This window comes from Pseudophryne corroboree, chromosome 9 (genome assembly GCF_028390025.1).
Source record: "Pseudophryne corroboree isolate aPseCor3 chromosome 9, aPseCor3.hap2, whole genome shotgun sequence".
Lineage (NCBI taxonomy): Eukaryota > Metazoa > Chordata > Amphibia > Anura > Myobatrachidae > Pseudophryne > Pseudophryne corroboree.
The window spans coordinates 460,228,950-460,250,175 of record NC_086452.1 but is presented as its reverse complement, the minus strand read 5'-3'; the positions used below and the strand labels follow the sequence as shown (position 1 = coordinate 460,250,175).

Sequence of the window (21,226 nt, the reverse complement as noted above, 5' to 3'; positions counted from 1 at the left end):
AGTGGTCATGCTATTGGCCTTAGCTTCGGCTAGGCGTGTGTCAGAATTTGCGGCTTTGTCATATAAAAGCCCTTATCTGATCTTCCATATGGACAGGGCAGAATTGAGGACTCGTCCTCAATTTCTCCCTAAGGTGGTATCAGCGTTTCATTTGAACCAACCTATTGTGGTGCCTGCGGCTACTCGGAACTTGGAGGACTCCAAGTTACTGGATGTAGTCAGGGCTTTGAAAATTTATGTAGCCAGGACGGCTGGAGTCAGGGAAACTGATTCGCTGTTTCTCCTGCATGCACCCAACAAGCTGGGTGCTCCTGCTTCAAAGCAAACTATTGCGCGCTGGATCTGTAACACGATTCAGCAAGCTCATTCTGCAACAGGGTTACCGCATCCTAAATCAGTAAAAGCCCATTCCACGAGGAAGGTGGGCTCTTCTTGGGCGGCTGCCCGAGGGGTTTCGACTTTACAGCTTTGCCGAGCTGTACTTGGTCGGGTTCAAACACATTTGCTAAGTTCTACAAGTTTGATACCCTGGCTGAGGAGGACCTTGCCTTTGCTCATTCGGTGCTGCAGCGTCATCCGCACTCTCCCGCCCGTTTGGGAGCTTTGGTATAATCCCCATGGTCCTTACGGAGTTCCCAGCATCCACTAGGACGTCAGAGATATTAAGAATTTACTCACCGGTAATTCTATTTCTCGTAGTCCGTAGTGGATGCTGGGCGCCCGTCCCAAGTGCGGACTCTCTGCAATACATGTATATAGTTATTGCTTAACTGAAGGGTTATTGTTATGAGCCATCTGTTACTGAGGCTCAGTTGTTGTTCATACTGTTAACTGGGTTTGGTTATCACAAGTTGTACAGTGTGATTGGTGTGGCTGGTATGAGTTTTACCCTGGATTCCAAATCCTTTCCTTGTTGTGTCAGCTCTTCCGGGCACAGTTTCCTTAACTGAGGTCTGGAGGAGGGGCATAGAGGGAGGAGCCAGTGCACAACAGATAGTACCTAATCTTTCTTTTAGAGTGCCCAGTCTCCTGCGGAGCCCGTCTATTCCCCATGGTCCTTACGGAGTTCCCAGCATCCACTACGGACTACGAGAAATAGAATTACCGGTGAGTAAATTCTTATTTTTGGTATTTGTACCCCCTATATTTTAAATAGGAACAGTTCGCACATTTGGCGCACAGCCCAAAAAGGCGTGTGTTTTTGCTGGAAAGAGGCATGGCCACACAATAGTACCCCCAATTCCAATTACGCCACACAGTAGTGCAACATTATTCACAGTTGATCATGCGATAGTGTCCATAATTCATATTACATCCCACAGTAGTATCACTTTACCTTAAACGTTACTCCTCACAGTAGAGCCCCTTATTCACATTACATCACACTGAATTGCTCCTTATTCACATTACACCACACCCTATTGCTCTTTATTCATATTAGACGACACAGTCGTGTCCTTTCTATAACGCAACGCCACATAGTAGAGCACCTTATACACATAATGCCACACATTAGTAATGCATTTATACACATAATTCCACACAGTAATGTGCCTTACACATATGAGACACATTATTAATGTCCTTATTAACATAATGCGCCTTACACATTATGACAACCTTTATTAATGCCCTTTTACACATAATGTCCCTTACACATATGCCGTACATTATTAATGCCCTTATATACATAATGACACACATAGTGCCCCTTACACATTTGCCGCACATTATTAATGCCCCTATACACATAATGACACACATACAGTAGTACCCTGTTACACATATGCCGCACATTATTAATGCCCTTATACACATAATGACACACATAGTGCCCCTTACACATTTGCCGCACATTATTAGTGCCCCTATACACATAATGACACACATACAGTAGTACCCTGTTACACATATGCCACACATTATTAATGCCCTTATACACATAATGACACACATAGTGCCCCCTACACATGTTGCACATTATTAATGCATTTTTACATGACACACATAATGCTCCTTACACATATTCTGAACACTACTGCACAACCAACCCACTCACATGCACACAGCACTCACACTGCCACTAACACTGTGACCTCTGCCTCTGCTTGGATACAGATGTGTCCTCATAAATTTTGCCTCAATGCATCTTATTTGCATTGCTATGTGGCTAGGATGCGCAAGCAGCTTCTGCTGATTAAAATGATATGCAGCATGACTATACTGTGTGAGACTGTGGCTGTATCTGCATATGAAATGCTACACACAGAATATAGGCATGCCGCATATCATTTTAATCAGCAGAAGGTTCTGATGCCCCTAGGCATTTCAAATGCCATAGGCAATTGCCTAGTTTGCCTATGCCTATGGCCGGCTCTGCACACTGAGGCTGTGCCCGGGGGCAGGGATCTGTCTGTCACACTGAGGCTGCTGTGCCCGGGGGCAGGGGATCTGTCTGTCACACTGAGGCTGCTGTGCCCGGGGGCAGGGGATCTGTCTGTCACACTGAGGCTGCTGTGCCCGGGGGCAGGGGATCTGTCTGTCACACTGAGGCTGTGCCCGGGGGCAGGGATCTGTCTGTCACACTGAGGCTGTGCCCGGGGGCAGGGTATCTGTCACACTGAGGCTGCTGTGCCCGGGGGCAGGAGATCTGTCTGTCACACTGAGGCTGTGCCCGGGGGCAGGGGATCTGTCTGTCACACCAAGGCTGGGTAGGAGATCTGTCTGTCACACTGAGGCTGCTGTGCCCGGGGGCAGGGGATCTGTCTGTCACACTGAGGCTGCTGTGCCCGGGGGCAGGGGATCTGTCTCACACTGAGGCTGTGCCCGGGGGCAGGGATCTGTCTGTCACACTGAGGCTGCTGTGCCCGGGGGCAGGGTATCTGCCTGTCACACTGAGGCTGCTGCGCCCGGGGCAGGAGATCTGTCTGTCACACTGAGGCTGCTGTGCCCGGGGGCAGGGTAGTATCTGTCTGTCACACTGAGGCTGCTGTGCCCGGGGGCAGGAGATCTGTCTGTCACACCGAGCCTGCGCCCGGGGCTGGAGGTCTGTCTGTCACACTGAGGCTGTGCCCGGGGCAGGAGATCTGTCTGTCACACCGAGGCTGCTGTGCCCGGGGGCAGGGGATCTGTCTGTCACACCGAGCCTGCGCCCGGGGCAGGAGATCTGTCTGTCACACCGAGGCTGTGCCCCGGGGGCAGGGTATCTGTCTGTCACACTGAGGCTGCTGCGCCCGGGGCAGGAGATCTGTCTGTCACACTGAGGCTGCTGTGCCCGGGGGCAGGGTAGTATCTGTCTGTCACACTGAGGCTGCTGTGCCCGGGGGCAGGAGATCTGTCTGTCACACCGAGCCTGCGCCCGGGGCTGGAGGTCTGTCTGTCACACTGAGGCTGTGCCCGGGGCAGGAGATCTGTCTGTCACACCGAGGCTGCTGTGCCCGGGGGCAGGGGATCTGTCTGTCACACCGAGCCTGCGCCCGGGGCAGGAGATCTGTCTGTCACACCGAGGCTGTGCCCCGGGGCAGGGGATCTGTCTGTCACACTGAGGCTGCTGTGCCCGGGGGCAGGAGATCTGTCTGTCACACTGAGGCTGCTGTGCCCGGTGGTAGGGGATCTGTCTGTCACACTGAGGCTGCTGTGCCCGGGGGCAGGGGATCTGTCTGTCACACTGAGGCTGCTGTGCCCGGGGGGCAGGGGATCTGTCTGTCACACTGAGGCTGCTGTGCCCGGGGGCAGGAGAACTGTCTGTCACACTGAGGCTGCTGTGCCCGGGGGGCAGGGGATCTGTCTGTCACACTGAGGCTGCTGTGCCCGGGGGCAGGAGATCTGTCTGTCACACTGAGGCTGTGCCCAGGGGCAGGGGATCTGAAATCATGAGCAGGTTCAGTTATAAGAATACTCCGTGGGGGCTATCCAATTTGACCCAATGCGGCACGGCCCTCCCTAGGGATTATGCACATGAAGCATCCGCAATAAATGAACCCTAGACCTGCGATGTATGCCGCAAAAATACATAGGTCAGCGGCTTTTCGTGGGACTTAAGTATTTTCTGCCATAAGTGTTTTTTTGAAGACAGGTATTTTTTGGAAGACCTAATTGAATAGGGGGATAAAAAAACAAAACGCAAAAACAACTGTTTTTCGTGCCTGCGCCACTGTCTCGTGTGCCTAATTTGGATTTGTATGTAAACCTGATGGTTTGTGCACGCTAATGACAATCATCCATTTGCTGCAAAACCCACAAAAACAGACAAAATCTATTGTTCAAACAAGAGGTTACATTGGTGTGATTTTAACAACTTCTCTGAAAGACAGTCGTCTGCTTTCCTGGGTGTGGGCGCAAATTACTGATTGTCATTTGCTCCCATCCATTACCAGATTTTCATTACAACCAACCAACTAGTTGGATGAAAGTTGATCTAGTGCAGAGGTTCCTAGACTCAGTCAAGGCACACTGATACCTCTTCACACTAAAATGCCAGCTCAGGGGCGGATTGGACCACCGGCTATGCTGAATGGACGCTGCCATTAAGTTGCTGCGTGCCACACTGCCGCCCACTGTGCAAATAACCCAGCGGTAGCCAGGGGCCGGGCAGTGAGAGCCTGGGCAGCGACATCCTCCTGCCTGAGTTCATCCAGCACAACCCGTTCTGGTGCGAGAGTTTGGACGGGTCAGGCGTGGGCGGCGGTGGCAGAGCAAATGAGCGGCGCCCTACAGGGAAAGGGATTTGAGGTGGACGGGAGGAGATGCAGAGAGAGGAGGACTGCTCAACTACTGGACTATTATAAGAGGCTGCGCTGGTGGGAACCTATTTGCTCTGCACCCCTCCACTGCTACTCTGCACCTCTCTGCTCTGCAACTCTTCACTGCTACTGTCCACCCCTCTCTTTCTGCTCTGCACCCATGCACTGCTACTGTGCACACCTTCCTCCTCTGCACCCCTCCACTGCTATTGTGAACCCCTCTTTGATGTACAACCCTCCACTGCTACAGTTCACCCCTCTCTGCTCTGCACTCCTCCTCTGCTACTGTGCGCCCCTCTCTTCTCTGCACCCCTTCACTGCTACCATGCACCCCTCTCTTACTACCATGCACCACTCTCTTGCTATCATGCACCACTCTCTTGCTATCATGCACCACTCTCTTGCTATCATGCACCACTCTCTTGCTATCATGCACCACTCTCTTGCTATCATGCACCACTCTCTTGCTATCATGCACTCCTTCACTGCTCTCCAACACTTACTGCTCTGCATCCCTCCACTGCTACTGTACACCTCTCTGCTCTGCACTGCTACCATGCACCATTCACTGCTCTGCACCTCTCCGCTGCTAGTGTGCCTCCCTCTTTGCTCTGCACCCCTGCACTGCTAGTGTGCAACCCTCTCAGCTCTGCACAACTCCACTGCTACTGTACACACCCATTTCTGCTCTGCATCTCACCACTGCTAGTGTGCACCCCTTTATACTCTGCACCCCTCCCCTTCTGCAATGCACTCCTTTCCGCTTTGCACCCTTACTGCTACTGTACAATGGGAGTTATTCCGAGTTGATCGCTCGCTAGCAGTTTTTAGCAGCCGTGCAAACGCATTGCCGCCGCCCACTGGGAGTGTATTTTCGCTTTGCAGAAGTGCGAACGCTTGTGCAGCAGAGCGCCTGCAAAATCTTTTTGTGCAAAACAAGACCAGCCCTGTAGTTACTCTTCATGTGCGTTGATTCTAACGACGGAGGGACGGCTTTTGACGTCACACACCTGCCCAGCAAACACCCAGCCACACCTGCGTTTTACCAAACACTCCCTGAAAACGGTCAGTTGCCACCCAGAAACGCCCACTTTCTGTCAATCTTCCTGCGTTCGGCCGTGCAACAGGAATGTTTGTTAGACTCTGTGCAAACCCACGATGCTCATTGTACCCGTACGACGCGCCTGTGCATTGCGGTGCATGCGCAGATATGCCGATTTTTAGCCTGATCGCTGCGCTGCAAACAACGGCAGCTAGCGATCAACTCGGAATGACCCCCAATATCTGTGAGTCCACATCCCTCCTGATTTGCGCTGGCCTCCTTCATTGTAGGCTCTTCTGCTAGTTTCTTTCCTGTGTATAGTTCATCATACATAATAATTTCTAGCTTCTAGCTGTTCCTCTTTATTCAAATGTCATTATTTGTTACTGCACACTGTCAGTGCTGCTTTTTGATCCCAATAATAGTATTGTCATTTAGAAACGTGCAATAAGAACCCTCCACAGTACTGTTTTGTTAAATCACCAGCCTATAATTGCACACGTGACCCTGTTTTCACAGGAAATGTCTTAATCTGCATGTCAGCATTTCAGCTCATATTCCGCTCTTGTGCAAAACAAGTGTTTGTTTTGCAAGACAAGGTATTCAGGACCAGCTCAATATTTTTTTACTTCCTGTGGGTGCCAATGTGTTTTTAGTTTCTTGTGAAGGACAATGTGATGGCCAGTGTGTGTATATTTTCCTGTGAAGGACAATGTGGAGGCCATTGTGTGTTTATTTTCCTGTGAAGGATAATGTGGAGGCCAGTGTGTGTTTATTTTCCTGTGAAGGACAATGTGGAGGCCAGTGTGCATTTATGTTCCTGTGAAGGACAATGTGAAAGCCACTGTCTGATTATTTTCATGTGAAGGACAATGTGGAGGCCAGTGTGGGTTTATTTTCCTGTGAGGGATAATGTGGAGGCCAGTGTGGGTTTATTTTCCTGTGAAGGACAATGTGAATACCAGTGTGTGTTTATTTTCCTGTGAAGGCCAGTGTGAAGGGCAGTGTGTGTTTATTTTCCTGCGAAGGACAATGTGGAGGCAAGTGTGTGTTTATTTTCCTGTGAAAGACAATGTGGAGGCCAGTGTGTGTTTATTTTCCTGTGAGGGACAATGTGGGGGCCAGTGTGTGTTTGTTTTCCAGTGAAGGACAATGTGGAACCCAGTGTGTGTTTATTTTCCTGTGAAGGACAATGTGGAAGCCAGTGTGTGTTTATTTTCCTATGAAGGACAATGTGGGGGCCAGTGTGTGTTTATTTTCCTGTGGAGGCCAGTGTGTGTTTGTTTTCCTGTGAGGGACAATGTGGGGGCCAGTGTATGTTTGTTTTCCAGTGAAGTAAATGTGGAAGCCAGTGTGTGTTTCTTTTCCTGTGAAGGACAAGTGGAAGCCAGTGTGTGTTTATTTTCATGTGAAGGACAATGTGGAGGTCAGTGTGTGTTTATTTTCATGTGAAGGACAATGTGGGGGCCAGTGTGTGTTTATTTTCCTGTGGAGGCCAGTGTGTGTTTGTTTTCCTGTGAGGGACAATGTGAGGGCCAGCGTGTGATTATTTTCCTGTGAGGGACAATGTGGGGGCCAGTGTGTGTTTATTTTCCTGTGAAAGACAATGTGGGGGCCAGTGTGTGTTTATTTTCCTGTGAAAGACAATGTGGGGGCCAGTGTGTTTATTTTCCTGTGAAGGACAATGTGGGGGCCAGTGTGTGTTTATTTTCCTGTGGAGGCCAGTGTGTTTGTTTTCCTGTGAGGGACAATGTGGGGGCCAGTGTGTGTTTATTTTCCTGTGGAGGCCAGTGTGTGTTTGTTTTCATGTGAGGGACAATGTGGGGGGCCAGTGTGTGTTTATTTTCCTGTGAGGGCCAGTGTGTGTTTATTTTCCTGTGAAAGACAATGTGGGGGCCAGTGTGTGTTTATTTTCCTGTGAAGGACAATGTGGGGGGCCACTGTGTTTTATTTTTCCTCGTGCAATGTTTTTCCTCTGCGCATGCATTTTGAGTTGTACCGCTCATGCGTCCTGATGGTATTCATACAGTGGCGCAGTACAGAGTCAGAAGCACACACACGTATCAGAAATGTGTTGGACATTCACGGGCGTTTACAGGGGACTGGCTGATCAGATGCAGATGTAACATAGTATGGGTGTGTTGCTGATAGTGGTTGTATATAGAAACGGTGAATCGCTCACTTTGGTGGTGTCACGGCTGAGTTTGATTGTGCACCCGGACTAGTACTGGACACCGGGTCTGGTCTTGAGCGGTGGACAGAACTAGGCTGGCTTAAGAATTGGTCTGCTCATTCAGGCATGGCAGTCAGGCAGTATGAACTGTGATGGTGGCCGGCTATGGGTGGGTACTGGAACACTGATGGTGGGAGCCACCAGTGCAATGGGTAACAACTATAGAGAGAGTCACGTGAGGACTGATGAGTAACGGAATGCTGGGAGTAACAGCAATGCAGGAGAGGCTCAGGTCACTGGCTGGAACCAGAGAGGTAGCTGTGAGGACTGGTGAGTAACGGAATGCTGGGAGTAACAGCAATGCAGGAGAGGCTCGGGTCACTGGCTGGAACCAGAGAGGTAGCTGTGAGGACTGGTGAGTAACGGAACGCAGGGAGGAACAGCAATGTAAGAGAGGCTCGGGTCACTGGCTGGAACCAGAGAGGTAGCTGTGAAGAGGTTGAAGTCTATGGCAATGACTGTAGACCATAAGAGAGGATATCAGCAATAACTGTAGAAAAAGCTGAGGGCATCAGCAGCCATGGTAGATGAAACTGTGGAGAGAGCTGAGGGTATCAGCAATACTTGAGGACGAAGCCGAGGACATCAGCAATACTTGTAAACGGGCTGAGGATGTCGGCAATACTTGTAGACAAAGCTGCGGACATCAGCAATACTTGTAGATGAGGCTGAGGATGTGGGCAATACTTGTAGACGAAGCTGAGGACATCAGCAATACTTGTAGACGAAGCTGAGGACATCAGCAATACTTGTAGACAAAGCTGAGGATGTCGGTAATGCTTGTAGACTATACTTGTAGATGAAGCCGAGGATGTCGGCAATGCTTGTAGACGAAGCTGAGGACATCAGCAATACTTGTATACTAAGCTGAGGATGTCAGCAATATTTGGAGACGAAGCCGAGGATGTCGGCAATGCTTGTAGCCGAAGCTGAGGACATCAGCGATACTTGTAAACGAAGCCGAGGACGTCGGCAATGCTTGTAGACGAAGCTGAGGATGTCGGCAATACTTGTAAACGAAGCCGAGGATGTCAGTAGTGGTTGTAGACGAAGCTGAGGATGTCAGCAATACTTGTAAACGAAGCCGAGGATGTCGGCAATGCAGGTTTCCAGACGCTGGGCAGCTGAGGTAGCGCAAAGGGGATTCCGTATGCTGTGCAGTGCAGTGTCGGCACTGCTGGTTTCCCAGTAGCTGTGATTCAGTGGTTATGCACAATGGATACTGCAATGTTGTAGACAGCAGTGGCAGGTTTTCCGGATACTATGGTGCACAGCGGTGAACTGGAAGCTGGCAAGCAGAGCCGGCCCTAACCAATATGATGCCCTAGGCAAGATTTTGGCTGGTGCCCCCTAGCACCACCGCTGGTTCCGCCTCTGACCTTGCACCTCTTTCCTAGCACCATCACCCCTCACCCATAGCAGTCCTTGTACCCCCTATACTTTAAATAGAAACAGTTCGCACATTTGGCGCACAGCCCAAAAAGAGGTGTGTTCTTGATGAGAAGGGTCATGGCCACACAATAGTACCCCCAATTCCAATTACGCCACACAGTACTGCAACTTTATTCACATTTGATCATGCGACAGTGTCCATAATTCATATTACATCCCACAGTAGTATCACTTTACCTTATAAACGTTCTCCTCACAGTAGAGCCCCTTATTCACATTACATCACACTGAATTGCTCCTTATTCACATTACACCACACTCTATTGCTCTTTATTCACATTAGACGACACAGTAGTGCCCTTTCTATATGCAAAGCCACATAGTAGAGCACCTTATACACATAATGCCACACATTAGTAATGCATTTATACACAATTCCACACAGTAATGCCCTCTACACATATGAGACATATTAATGTCCTTATAAACATAATGCACCTTACACATTATGACAACCTTTATTAATGGGAAAAAGGAAAACACTAAGCGCTTAGGTGAGTGAAACTGCAATATGATTGTCAGCAGCCTCTTGTACAAGGGAATTGCCAATCCCTTAATCCACAAAAATACCAAAAAAAAACAAGTGGCGCTTAACAATCATGTAATATGAAATATTTAATAAAAGTACAAATAAAGTACAATACAACAACCTCCCGGGGGTATAATACAATAATAAAACATCACAGTAATGTTGAAAAACAGTGTGATATACCAAAACACCTGATATTTGATTAGAACACCAGTTGGAGACATAAAAATTACCACTGTTAACACGGGAGTCTCAGGTTTAAACAAGAAGCAATATATACACACTTAAATGTGCAACTGCAGGATATTTTTCAAATATATGGCTCACAGTGGCGTGCCCACAGGTTGTTACCCGTGACCCGGGTTGGGATGCGTTTGTTCAGCAAATGTGAGCAGTATGGACAGATGTTAAAATAAATAGAAATAAATGCACCTGTTACCGCTGGGCAGGAGCTTTCGATTCCTGCTCCCTGGTGTTGTCCCGTTAGCCAGGGAGATGTTGTACACCAGAGCCTCAGCGGGATGGAAAGCGGTGCTGTGGTGCACGGGAAACTCGACTCAGGCGTCTTCACCGGGATGCTGCCGCATAGGAGAGCTCCGTATCCCCCTGCACGGAGGCCGTCTGCCGATGGAGCCGGGGTGGTAGCAGGGGTCCGGCCAGGTGCACTGACCAGCAGCCCGTCTGTCACTCGTGTTACCAGGCAGTGTAGCGGCGGCTGTAACTTAAAGCCGTGTGAGGTGGAAGCTGCGGACTAGGATGCCTGAACCGCAGCCGTCAATCTGGGTTCCCGTACACAGCTCTGGTGGGGGATAAGTGTACACAGCGGTACCGATCCTCATAGAATGTCCTGTATTCCTTAACACGTTTCAACGCCAGCAGGGCGTCTTTCTCAAAAGGCAGGCATCCTAGTCCGCTACACTGCCTGGTAACACGAGTGACAGACGGGCTGCTGGTCAGTGCACCTGGCCGGACCCCTGCTACCACCCCGGCTCCATCGGCAGACGGCCTCCGTGCAGGGGGATACGGAGCTTTCCTATGTGGCAGCGTCCCGGTGAAGTCGCCTGAGTCGAGTTTCCCGTGCACCACAGCACTGCTTTCCATCCCGCTGAGGCTCTGGTGTACAACATCTCCCTGGCTAACGGGACAACACCAGGGAGCAGGAATCGAAAGCTCCTGCCCAGCGGTAACAGGTGCATTTATTTCTATTTCTTATAACATCTGTCCATACTGCTCACATTTGCTGAACAAACGCATCCCAACCCGGGTCACGGGTAACAACCTGTGGGCACGCCACTGTGAGCCATATATTTGGAAAATATCCTGCAGTTGCACATTTAAGTGTGTATATATTGCTTCTTGTTTAAACCTGAGACTCCCGTGTTAACAGTGGTCATTTTTATGTCTCCAACTGGTGTTCTAATCAAATATCAGGTGTTTTGGTATATCACACTGTTTTTCAACATTACTGTGATGTTTTAATATTGTATTATACCCCCGGGAGGTTGTTGTATTGTACTTTATTTGTACTTTTATTAAATATTTCATATTACATGATTGTTAAGCGCCACTTGGTTTTTTTTGGTATTAACCTTTATTAATGCCCTTTTACACATAATGCCACACATTAGTAATGCATTTATACACATAATTCCACACAGTAATGCCCCTTACACATATGACACACATTATTAATGTCCTTATAAACATAATGCACCTTACACATTATAACAACCTTTATTAATGCCCTTTTACACATAATGTCCCTTACACATATGCCGCACATTATTAATGCCCTTATACACATAATGACACACATAGTGCCCCCTACACATTTGCTGCACATTATCAGTGCCCCTATACACATAATGACACACATACAGTACTACCCTATTACACATATGCCGCACATTATTAATACCCTTATACACATAATGACACACATAGTGCCCCTTACACATATGTTGCACATTATTAATGCATTTTTACATAACACACATAACGATCCTTACACATATTCTGAACACTACTGCACAACCAACCCACTCACATGCACACAGCACTCACACTGCCACTAACACTGTGACCTCTGCCTCTGCTTAGATACAGATGGGTCCTCCTAAATCTTGCCTCAATGATAACGTTGGGCACCTTTTTTAATGAAAATGCATCTTATTTGCATTGCTATGTGGCTAGGATGCACAAGCAGCTTCTGCTGATTAAAATGATATGCAGCATGCCTATATACTGTGTGAGACTGTGGCTGTATCTGCATATGAAATGCTACACACAGAATATAGGCATGCCGCATATCATTTTAATCAGCAGAAGCTGCTGATGCCCCTAGGCATATCAAATGCCCTAGGCAATTGCCTAGTTTGCCTATACCTATGGCCGGCTCTGCTGGCAAGAATCAGCAAAGTCTCTAATGCCGCTAGGGATATTGGACTGTCCCTCTGGAGGACTTCCAGTGAGTCTGGAGAGGGCAGGATGTAGTGGCAGCGATGGCCCTTTAAATCATCCAGGAAATCAGGCAGCCCGGGGGATGGTAACTTGCACTGAGTCTGTTACCAGCAGGAGATTCTGGAGCTCACTCTAGGCTGAGAGACATCAAAGCACTGACAGCTTGTTAGTGCTGAGAGATGGAACTTATACCCAGTGCTAGCAGCTGAGTGGATGAGCGGCTCACATGACGCGGAGAGACTTCGGAGATGGCTCCTGGGGAATCAGCTGACTGGAGACTGTCATGGCGCTGCCCATGGAGACGCTGGAGCACAATCATGGATACCGCGGTGAGCGGCAGGACACAGCGGGGACGTGCTTGAAGAGGGATCGCGCCCAGGCTTGCTGCGGGGGTGGACCAAGGTACGACTGGGGAGCGCAGGTAACCTCCATTTTGTGAGATGTGGCCATACACTGATGATCTTCACCTGACACAAGGCTGGTGAAAGTTTCAATGGTGCGGCCGATGGTGGCGTCTAATGATGCACAAAGCACGACTGCAGTGTCTGTAGGGGGTTGTCTCAGTTCTGCATATTTGGACGCACGGATGTACACCAGGGAAGGGCATTGTAGCGGCATTAGCATAAAGTTGCAGACACAATTGCTGCAAAAGACCCAAGGGAGGCCGCAACTGCGTCCAGCTCAGAATCTCTACCTATGAGGAGTGAGTTTCCTGCCGAGCTCGACAGACCACACCCCCTCAACAGACCATGCCTTCATCAGGACTGCATCCAGAAATTTCCCGGGCTGGTTTTCTATCTCAATCCGCCTCTGGTCAGGTTGCACCCGGGTGCAACCTGGCTGAGAGCCCTTTCAGAGTGGCAGCTGGACCCGGCTTATTGGTGACACGTGGCCAGTACCAGTGCTGGGAGGTGAGATTATCTCCTAGCGCCATCTCTTCCTATGCTGTAAACGGGTGTCAGGTTGCATCGTTCCGGCTTACCTGTTTACACTGCACCACGACCCAAGTCCTTCTCAGGACCAACCCTGCAAGCTAGCCGGGTTGGATTCCCGGGTCACTGAACCCGGCTTACCTGTTTCCACTGAGCCGCTCCCGGGTTATCACGGCAATAAACTCTAAATTAAGGTAATATCCATCAATTAATTGACAAATAAGTGATAATTATTGAGGTTTACAATACCATTCTTTTAAACTGGAAACTCATTAATTACACAGGTTCTCTAGCTGCAGGGCCAGCCCAAGCTTGTTTTTTTTAGTAAGCAAAAATCTATTTTGGCACCCCTTGATGGGATAAAAGGGGTGTGGTCTTACAAGAAAGGGGTGTGGCTACACAATTGTACTCCCCGTGGTACAAGGTGATAGTGGGTGACAGGGAGATAATAGGTTACTGGTGAGGCAGGGGTGACAGGGAGATGGTGGGTGACTGAGACAGGGGTGACAGGTAGATAATGGGTAACTGAGGTAGGGTGACAGGGAGATAATGGGTGACTGAGGCAGGGTGACATTGAGATAGTGGGTGACTGATGTCCCCAGTGCCAGATACACATGTCCCCACAGCGCCAGATATACCCCCAGTGCCAGATACACATATCCCCACAGTGCCAGATATGCCCCCAGTGCCAGATATACATGTCCCCACAGTGCCAGATACACATGTCCCCACAGCGCCAGATATACCCCCAGTGCCAGATACACATATCCCCACAGTGCCAGAGATACCCCCAGTGCCAGATACACATATCCCCACAGTGCCAGATATACCCCCAGTGCCAGATATACATGTCCCCACAGTGCCAGAGATACCCCCAGTGCCAGATACACATATCCCCACAGTGCCAGATATACCCCCAGTGCCAGATACACATATCCCCACAGTGCCAGATATGCCCCCAGTGCCAGATATACATGTCCCCACAGTGCCAGATACACATGTCCCCACAGCGCCAGATATACCCCCAGTGCCAGATACACATATCCCCACAGTGCCAGAGATACCCCCAGTGCCAGATACACATATCCCCACAGTGCCAGATATACCCCCAGTGCCAGATATACATGTCCCCACAGTGCCAGAGATACCCCCAGTGCCAGATACACATATCCCCACAGTGCCAGATATACCCCCAGTGCCAGATACACATATCCCCACAGTGCCAGATATGCCCCCAGTGCCAGATATACATGTCCCCACAGTGCCAGATACACATATCCCCACAGTGCCAGATACACATGTCCCCACAGCGCCAGATATACCCCCAGTGCCAGATACACATATCCCCACAGTGCCAGAGATACCCCCAGTGCCAGATACACATATCCCCACAGTGCCAGATACACATATCCCCACAGTGCCAGATACACATGTCCCCACAGCGCCAGATATACCCCCAGTGCCAGATACACATATCCCCACAGTGCCAGAGATACCCCCAGTGCCAGATACACATATCCCCACAGTGCCAGTTACACATATCCCCACAGTGCCAGATATACCCCCAGTGCCAGATATACATATCCCCACAGTGCCAGATATACCCCCAGTGCCAGATACACATATCCCCACAGCACCAGATATGCCCCCAGTGCCAGATACACATATCCCCACAGTGCCAGATACACATGTCCCCACAGTGCCAGATACACATATCCCCCCAGTGCCAGATACACATGTCCCCACAGTGCCAGATACACATATCCCCACAGTGCCAGATACACATGTCCCCACAGCGCCAGATATACCCCCAGTGCCAGATACACATATCCCCACAGTGCCAGAGATACCCCCAGTGCCAGATACACATATCCCCACAGTGCCAGATACACATGTCCCCACAGCGCCAGATATACCCCCAGTGCCAGATACACATATCCCCACAGTGCCAGAGATACCCCCAGTGCCAGATACACATATCCCCACAGTGCCAGATATACCCCCAGTGCCAGATATACACATCCCCACAGTGCCAGATATACCCCCAGTGCCAGATACACATATCCCCACAGCACCAGATATGCCCCCAGTGCCAGATACACATGTCCCCACAGTGCCAGATACACATATCCCCACAGTGCCAGATATGCCCCCAGTGCCAGATACACATGTCCCCACAGTGCCAGATATGCCCCCAGTGCCAGATACACATGTCCCCACAGCGCCAGATATACCCCCAGTGCAGATACACATGTCCCCACAGTGCCAGATATACCCCCAGTGCAGATACACATGTCCCCACAGTGCCAGATATACCCCTAGTGCAGATACACATGTCTCCACAGTGCCAGATATACCCCCAGTGCCACATACACATGTCCCCACAGCACCAGATATGCCCCTAGTGCAGATACACATGTCCCCACAGTGCCAGATATACCCCCAGTGCAGATACACATGTCCCCACAGTGCCAGATATACCCCTAGTGCAGATACACATGTCCCCACAGTGCCAGATATACCCCAGTGCAGATACACATGTCCCCACAGTGCCTGATATACTCCCAGTGCAGATACACATATCCCCACAGTGCCAGATATGCCCCCAGTGCAGATACACATATCCCCACAGTGCCAGATATGCCCCCAGTGCAGATACACATGTCCCCACAGTGCCAGATATACCCCTAGTGCAGATACACATGTCTCCACAGTGCCAGATATACCCCCAGTGCCACATACACATGTCCCCACAGCACCAGATATGCCCCTAGTGCAGATACACATGTCCCCACAGTGCCAGATATACCCCCAGTGCAGATACACATGTCCCCACAGTGCCAGATATACCCCTAGTGCAGATACACATGTCCCCACAGTGCCAGATATACCCCAGTGCAGATACACATGTCCCCACAGTGCCTGATATACTCCCAGTGCAGATACACATATCCCCACAGTGCCAGATATGCCCCCAGTGCAGATACACATATCCCCACAGTGCCAGATATGCCCCCAGTGCAGATACACATGTCCCCACAGTGCCAGATATACCCCTAGTGCAGATACACATGTCTCCACAGTGCCAGATATACCCCCAGTGCCACATACACATGTCCCCACAGCACCAGATATGCCCCTAGTGCAGATACACATGTCCCCACAGTGCCAGATATACCCCCAGTGCAGATACACATGTCCCCACAGTGCCAGATATACCCCTAGTGCAGATACACATGTCCCCACAGTGCCAGATATACCCCAGTGCAGATACACATGTCCCCACAGTGCCTGATATACTCCCAGTGCAGATACACATATCCCCACAGTGCCAGATATGCCCCCAGTGCAGATACACATATCCCCACAGTGCCAGATATGCCCCCAGTGCAGATACACATGTCCCCACAGTGCCAGATATACCCCTAGTGCAGATACACATGTCCCCACAGTGCCAGATATACCCCAGTGCAGATACACATGTCCCCACAGTGCCTGATATACTCCCAGTGCAGATACACATATCCCCACAGTGCCAGATATGCCCCCAGTGCAGATACACATATCCCCACAGTGCCAGATATGCCCCCAGTGCAGATACACATGTCCCCACAGTGCCAGATATACCCCTAGTGCAGATACACATGTCTCCACAGTGCCAGATATACCCCCAGTGCCACATACACATGTCCCCACAGCACCAGATATGCCCCTAGTGCAGATACACATGTCCCCACAGTGCCAGATATACCCCCAGTGCAGATACACATGTCCCCACAGTGCCAGATATACCCCAGTGCAGATACACATGTCCCCACAGTGCCTGATATACTCCCAGTGCAGATACACATGTCCCCACAGTGCCAGATACACATGTCCCCACAGCGCCAGATATACCCCCAGTGCCAGATATACCCCTAGTGCAGATACACATCCCCACAGTGCTTCCCCCCCAAAAGTGCTGCTCACCGCGCTGCTGTGAGGGGAGGAGAGCGCAGCGTGCGCCTCTCCTGCCCCGGGCCCTCAGTCTCCGGCGGCGGTGTCTATCTTCAATTCGGCGCCAGCCCATGAGCCAATCAGAGCTCGAGGTCTGGCAGCCAATCAGGAGACTTAGCTGCCTGGCGCTCAATGCGGCTGCGTAGCCCGCGTAGGCGTCGGGACGGCCCTGTCTAGCTGATTAAAACATAGTGTAATGCAGGCTTGAAGTCAGCCAGCCCCAGAACCTGTATACTTCAGGGATAGTATTGTAAGCCTATAATTATCCAGGGCGCTCATTCCGAGTTGATCGCTCACTAGCTACTTATTGCAGCCGTGCAAACGCATAGTCGCCGCCCACAGGGGTGTGTATGTTCGCTTTGCAAGTGTGCAAACGCGTGTGCAGCGAGCGGGACGAAAAAGTTTTTTGCAGTTTCTGAGTAGCTCTGGACTTACTCAGCCGCTGCAATCACTTCAGTCTTTTTGGTCCTGGAATTAACGTCAGACACCCGCCCTGCAAACGCCTGGACACGCCTGCGTTTTTCCAAACACTCCCAGAAAACCGTCAGTTGCCACCCACAAACGCCCTCTTCCTGTCAATCTCCTTGCGATCGGCTGTGCGAATGGATTCTTCGTTAAATCCATTGCTCAGCAACGACCCGCTTTGTACCCCTACGACACGCGTGCGCATTGCAGTGCATACGTATGCGCAGTAGTAACCTTTTCGCTGCGCTGCGAAAAAACGGCATCGAGCGATCAACTCGGAATGACCCCCCCACATACATAGTGTTTTGCACATTATGAGGAACGTGAAAGGTGCCGTGTGAACAGTGCACATGCGATCAGTGGTTATTCCTATTTATTTATTTATTATTTATTTATTACCAGTTATCTATATAGCACACACATATTCTACAGCGCTGTACAGAGAATATTTGCCCATTCACATCAGTCCCTGCCCCAGTGGAGCTTACACTCTATATTCCCTATCACATGTACACACACACACACATTCACGCTAGGGTTCATTTTGCTGGGATCCAATTAACCTACCAGTATATTTTGGGATTGTGGGAGGAAACCGGAGTACCCGGAGGAAACCCACGCAAGTACGGGGAGAACATACAAACTCCACACAGTTAGGGCCATGGTGGGAATCGAACCCATGACCTCAGTGCTGTGAGGCAGTAATGCTAACCATTACTCCATCCGTACTTATACTAGTGCTGGTTCCCAACCTTTGCATCCTAGCCAAGGGGTTGCTCACCCATTCCTGGGCTTAAGATACTATCCCAGGACACTCATGAATTAGGGATGCGTTTGACCGACGCCGGAATCCTGACACGCCTCAGGACGCCAGCACGGGACACTGACAGCGGACACATTCCTAAGGTGAGTATTGGTGTGGGCAGAAGCGTTAGAGGTTAGGCACTGGGGGGAGGGGGTTAGCCGTAGCCGACACCCCACCCATCCCCCACACACACACGCCCGCCGAGGGTTAGCTCTAGCCTGCACGGCACCCCCGGAGGGTTAGTAGGAGGGGTAAAATACTGACCCCCGTCCGGTGTCGGGATTCACACTGTTGGGATGTCGGAGCATCTTATACCCAACCCATGAACTGCACAGGTTCTGTGGCTGACTGACTTCAAGCCAACATTTCACCTGATTTTAAGCAGCTAGGGAACCTGTGTAATCTATGAGTTTCCCAGTTTAAAGGGATAGTATGGTAAGCCTGCCCATTCCCCATTTAGCAAACGGGCAACCCGTCTCCCACTGGCTGCTCCCGTTACTATAATCTGGCTCCTGCTGTATTTCAAAGTGTTAGAGGATTCCACATACCAGTTCCGTCACCGCAGGTGCAACGACCCCTGCTTCATGTCAGCTGGACCATCCGAGGCATGCATCCAAATTTATGGGAGCCAGACCTATAATGCCCGTGTGTGTTGCCATATCACCACCAATTACATTTAGTAAATAGTAATATACACGAAGGACACTTTTGTGCATGTTGTATTTTATTTCATATGATTTATAAAACCAATATTTATAAAGTAGAATAAAAGTTACTGTTCAAATCCTAATAGATAAAACTGCGCTGCGGAGGCAGCCATAGGAATTGCGCGGATTGCTGAGCCTGTCCCACTTCTCATGCTTCAGTGACAGACCGAGAGTGATGAGCATAGGATGACTTGGCTGATCCATAGAGGTAGCGTCTGCTGAGGTAGTCTCCCAGAAAATGGCCGCCTTTATCCATCTAACTGACAAATAATTTACACCAAAACTGTGCAGAAATGTTTTATTTTTTTATTTAATAAAGTTAAAAAAAATATTTTTAAATATTTTATTGAAAATAAATATATACTTAGGAGGTGTTTGCACTCCACCCTCATGTCTATAGGCCCCCATTGTAATTTTACTTCCCATCCCTCCATTATTAATACCCCCCCCAGGCGGCCTAAAATCCCCCGCATTATCAAACCCCCCCTTACCCCCGTAGTAATAGATCCCCGTGGCAGAGCCCCTGCCCTTGCCCCCTGTGTCAATGGGCTCACAGTTTAGCCCCCCTATGAGTACCTATATAAATCTTTTCATGGGGCATCATAACCCACCCCTACCCCCCTAGTGGCAAAAGATAGCCCCTCCTCCTATATCAGAGAGATCAGCATACTTGTGCTCAGTGAGGAACTATTGGTTTAGGTGCTTGCGCCCCAGAGTGACGTTTGGACGGCCGTCTGGGGCGCGACTTTGGGAGTGAGGTCAGTGGTCACAGACCGCAACATCACTCTCAGGAGGCCGCCACAGGAGGAGTCGAGATTTTCTCTGCACATGCGCAGAACGGATTTCCTCCATTACACAAGTGGGACACAGCAGGACGGCACTAACCTATGGGAGATGTGACCTGGTCAGGTAACGCACTCCTGGCTGCGACTGCATCTCACACATTAGTGCCAGGCAAGTGGTTAAGCTTTATGACCTATATACACAGTGGAAGCAGCCATTTTGTGAGTAGTTGGTTTCCTAGGAACAACTAACAGCAATGTAGCAAGGCTACTAATGTCCGCTGTCAATAGGTTCCAATCCGAATCTGGTGGCTCAATATCAAGGATCACTGTTAGCGTGTTTCGTCGTTTTTTTTTTTGTTAACAGTACACTTTATATATTCCATGTTAAGTACTACAAGGTTTTTTTTATAGTGAACATACAACATTACCGTGTTCAAAGTTTGACATTAATGCACTATATAACTTTTAGTTCAACAATGTGCGAGCCGACTTGAACCTGTGTCACCTTTCTCGACTTTAGCTCAGATTATTTCCTGAATCCACATCCAGCAAATTTTAGAAGCTCTTCATTAACCCAATTGGAGAATATTTGTGGTTCCTGCCACAAAATGGCTGCCCACGCTGTGTATTTATGGTGGATGTACTTTAATCTTGAGCGGAGCCAAAGAACACAGAGCTGTCCACCTTCTCCTCCTCGTACAGCTCAATGTCTTCCATCAACTTCATTTTTGATTTGTTGACTTTTATTCCCCAAGATGGATCTCCGCTTTCTGCGAGACAAAATAATAATTACTATCAGAGCGCAACACACAAAACATAAAACGTATTCTTCACTGTGTGATATTGGACATAAAATATGTCTACTGTAGTGGCACCCAGTCGAACTGCAGTATGTTCACTCTCCGGGACACAAGGAGAGCAGCCATTTTGCGGAGGATACAGCTCATCGCTTCCTATGAACCAGCCATGTTACTGAGGCCAGAAAAGGCTGATCACATGACACGTGCCTCAGCAAAATGGCTGCATCCACTGTGTCTGAGTGACTAGTGCACAATGCGGATGCATATATGGATCTGTA

At 49.7% G+C, this 21,226-nt stretch overlaps 1 protein-coding gene across 2 annotated transcripts in view; it reads right to left on the bottom strand.

Annotated features, from left to right (window-relative positions):
• Positions 1–20,317: 20,317 nt before the first annotated feature.
• The window catches only part of IRAK2 (interleukin 1 receptor associated kinase 2), a 67,883-nt gene continuing 66,974 nt past the window's right edge, over positions 20,318–21,226 (bottom strand). For both annotated transcript variants that reach the window (XM_063941270.1, XM_063941269.1), the window contains exon 14: positions 20,318–20,918. In XM_063941270.1, the coding sequence (XP_063797340.1) occupies positions 20,794–20,918 (125 nt within the window). In that variant the 3' untranslated portion in view covers positions 20,318–20,793. The remainder of the gene's footprint in view (positions 20,919–21,226) is intronic.